Source organism: Ipomoea triloba, chromosome 8, assembly GCF_003576645.1.
Source record: "Ipomoea triloba cultivar NCNSP0323 chromosome 8, ASM357664v1".
Classification (NCBI taxonomy): domain Eukaryota; kingdom Viridiplantae; phylum Streptophyta; class Magnoliopsida; order Solanales; family Convolvulaceae; genus Ipomoea; species Ipomoea triloba.
Window position 1 is genome coordinate 12,547,643 of NC_044923.1, and position 3,363 is coordinate 12,551,005.

The 3,363-nt window shown below is 32.3% G+C and overlaps 1 protein-coding gene across 1 annotated transcript; it reads left to right on the forward strand.

Annotated features, from left to right (window-relative positions):
- The first annotated feature begins 335 nt into the window (after positions 1-335).
- Positions 336-3,092, forward strand: LOC116027155 (non-specific lipid transfer protein GPI-anchored 1-like). The gene is made up of 2 exons (XM_031268595.1): positions 336-825; positions 2,749-3,092. Exons 1-2 carry the CDS (start codon positions 474-476, stop codon positions 2,934-2,936), a joined length of 540 nt encoding a protein of 179 aa, XP_031124455.1. The 5' UTR covers positions 336-473; the 3' UTR covers positions 2,937-3,092.
- Positions 3,093-3,363: the final 271 nt, after the last annotated feature.

Genomic DNA, 3,363 nt, shown 5'->3' on the forward strand with positions numbered 1-3,363 from the left:
TAGTTTTTAACATGTTTTTAGTCTGCAAAAAACTTCAAACAAACCTTTGGTATAGATGCTCTAAAATGGTCTACTTCGCCCCCTTTGTGTTTGTTAGACATTATTTCTTCGGGGTCATCATCTAATGAAGTTGTTATTTTTCAAAAAAAAAAAAAATGGTCTCATATAAGTTTTATATAAAGATGAAAATTGCAATTTATTTATATTTGTTTTCAATTCAATTATCTTTAAACACATCCGAATAAATACGGCACCGCCACACACAGCTACCATTCGTCCATTCGCACTAGCGCCGCGTGTTCAATCTAATCATAATCACCCTTCATTGACTAATCCAAGTCCCAATTCCCAAACCAAAATATCCCCAACCACCTTACTCCATTCATTACAATATAACAACAAACTTCTAACTAACTACATACGATCTCCATATACTCCCTCATCAAGGAAACCAATAATTGAATTGAAGAAAAATGACGATGAGGCTAGAAATAATGTACTCCTGTTTATTAGTAACGTTGATTGTGAGCGGCGGTTTGGTAAAGGGAGCAGAGGACTTGCAGGGCAAGTGCGGGAAAGACATCCAGAAGGTGGCGGCGTGCCTGAGCTTCGCGACTGGGAAGGCGGAGAAGCCGGGGAAGGAATGCTGCGACTCGGCGTCGAGCATCGACGCGAGTGAGCGCCCGCTTTGCTTTTGCTATATCATAGAGCAGGCGCACAATACATCTAACACTCAGATACAGAGCTTCGGTATTCGGGTTGATCGATTGCTTCGGCTCCCTTCTGATTGCAGCATCCACGACGTCAACGTCACTACCTGTCCCAGTAAGTTTTAAGTTTGATTTAAGAGTTACTACTAAACTTTCAAATTCATCATCTTACGATTTTCATCTAATAAGTTAATCACCCATAGTGATTTCACTATTAAATTTTAGGAAGAAGTGTCAAATATATTAATATACCATTGAACTTATTGTTTTTTGCAATTGGGCCATTGAACTTAAAAAAATGTGTAATTCTACCATCAAACAAGCAAACTTTGTGCAATTAGACTATTTTTACAAAAATTTTCAGGTAAAATTCAATTATATTACTAACATATATGTATTAAGAGTGACATTTTCTTCTACCATACTAGTTGGGAGTCAATATTGAAATGTTTTTAACTCAAATTGAATTAAAAATTTTTGTAAAAATGGTCCAATTGCACAAATTTTGCTTGTTTGATGGTTGAATTGCACACTTTTTAAGTTTAATGACCCAATTGCACAAAAGCGACAAGTTCGGTGGCCTATTTGACACTTTTTCCTAAATTTTAACTAGTTGGTCGTGGCTGTTCTATTAAGACCAGAGCTGATTAAATTTTGAAACCTGAAAAATTATAGGTGATTACTTAAATAAAAAGAAATAGGATTAAACGTGATAAAATTAATATCACGTGTCATTAACTATTAATTTAATTTTTTGGATTGAATTGGATCAAACTCTTTTTTTTTAATTAATTAATTAATTTTGATATTGATAAATTGTATGTACACACTGCACACATATATGCATCCAAGCTTTTTCTTAGTAGAAAATCTTCTCCAATTCAATTTAGTCTAAAATATTTTGTAAAGTTTTTTTTTTCACTATTGATTTTTTTTATTTCATTTTAATTTTTAGTTTTTAACTGATTTATTCTACTGTTAGTTTTTTTGACTTTTAAAGATACTCAATTTTTAATTCAATATATTCAGAAAGTTCTTATGTGTTACTTCAATACCTCTTTACTGTATGGCTCTGTTTGTCATGCTTTATATATATATAAAAGACTAGTTGAAAATTAAAATGTTAACTAATTGAAACTAGTAGAAGTATTTGATAAAATTGGTCATTAAGGTAGCATGATATGTCAACATTCTTGATTTGGATGAGACTTGAACTTGTGACCTTTTGTTTGAAAGGTAATAATGATGTCATCAAATCACAAAATACTTGACCGTAAATGTGTATATATATAGTATTATAATTGCTATAATATGGGTAGTTATTAGATGTGTTTTTTAAGTTGGTTTTAGAATTTTAATTTTAATTAAAGAAGTGGAGTAATTGTCATTTTAATAATGATGGTGATGAGTTGACAAATGTATGAATGAATGAGATAAAATGTAAATTTTGCCTGAGATGAAATCATAGGAGAGGAGGGAAAAGATGATGAAAAATAAAAGTATTTTACTTAGTAGCTTTACAAATTGTTGATTAGTTGAGTCACCATAATTTATCTCTTTATAAATTGTCGGGGCAAGGTGTGGAGGCATTTAAGGTGGGCAATTCCACCTTTTGTTATGAGAAAATAAGGGGTGGTGGAAAGTTTTAATTAAATGATGGAAATAATTTGATTAATTGGTGGTTCTCAGCTAAAGATCTTGTGGTCTAGTGGCACCCAGTGTTCCGATTTACATTCCCACATGGATGATGGGAGTGAGGTTCGAGCCTTAGTGGAGGCAACTGTTGACTCTATATTGTAACAAAGTCAGTACTCAATAAAAAAATTAGTTTATGTTTAAATAATAATCATAGTAAATAGTTAACTACTATGTAGTGTGATGACATCTTTGTTACTATTATTCACAAGATTGAAAAATCTATATTTTTCTTATAAATATAATAATATTATAAGTATTATATTTTCATGTTTATCCGTGAGAGTGTGAGACTATATCATACAAATGGGATTCTATATTGATTGATATATACGATGAACAGAGCTGTTGAATCTTCCGGCGAACTCTCCCGACGCCGCTTTCTTCACCAACTCTTCTGGTTCCACTACTCCCGTGGTCGCAGCAGGCACTGCTCCCTCCAATGCCTTCAAGCATAATCCCCTGCAGCTTGCTGGACACTTACCGGTTGCGGTAGCCATCATCTGTTTCACATTTTGGAAAATGTTTTAAATGTAGTTACGATAAATATAATTTCTATGCTGTTTTAGTCTTTTAGAACGCCATACTTATATTTTAAAAAAATTTACCTCTGGAGTGTAATCTTTATGTAATTTTCAAGTTCATTGACTTTGGTTTTCCACTTAATCAAAGTAGTTAGGGAACTAATTTTGTTTTTTTTTTTTTGTTTTTGCTTTTTTTTTTAAATATACTCGTAAACAGTGGCAATTTTATATTGAGAAAAATGCAATTTTAAGGTGTGTTTGGTTGACAGGTTTAGCTGTCAGGATTGAGTATTAAAGTCATTGTAATTGGTTGGTTTACAGATTTTTAGAACACTACTATGAATTTTGATTACCCCATTAATTGCAAAACACATTCCCTAATAAAATAAGGTTTTCATTTCCCTTCCTCCTCCGCTTCCCCAACTATTAATAAT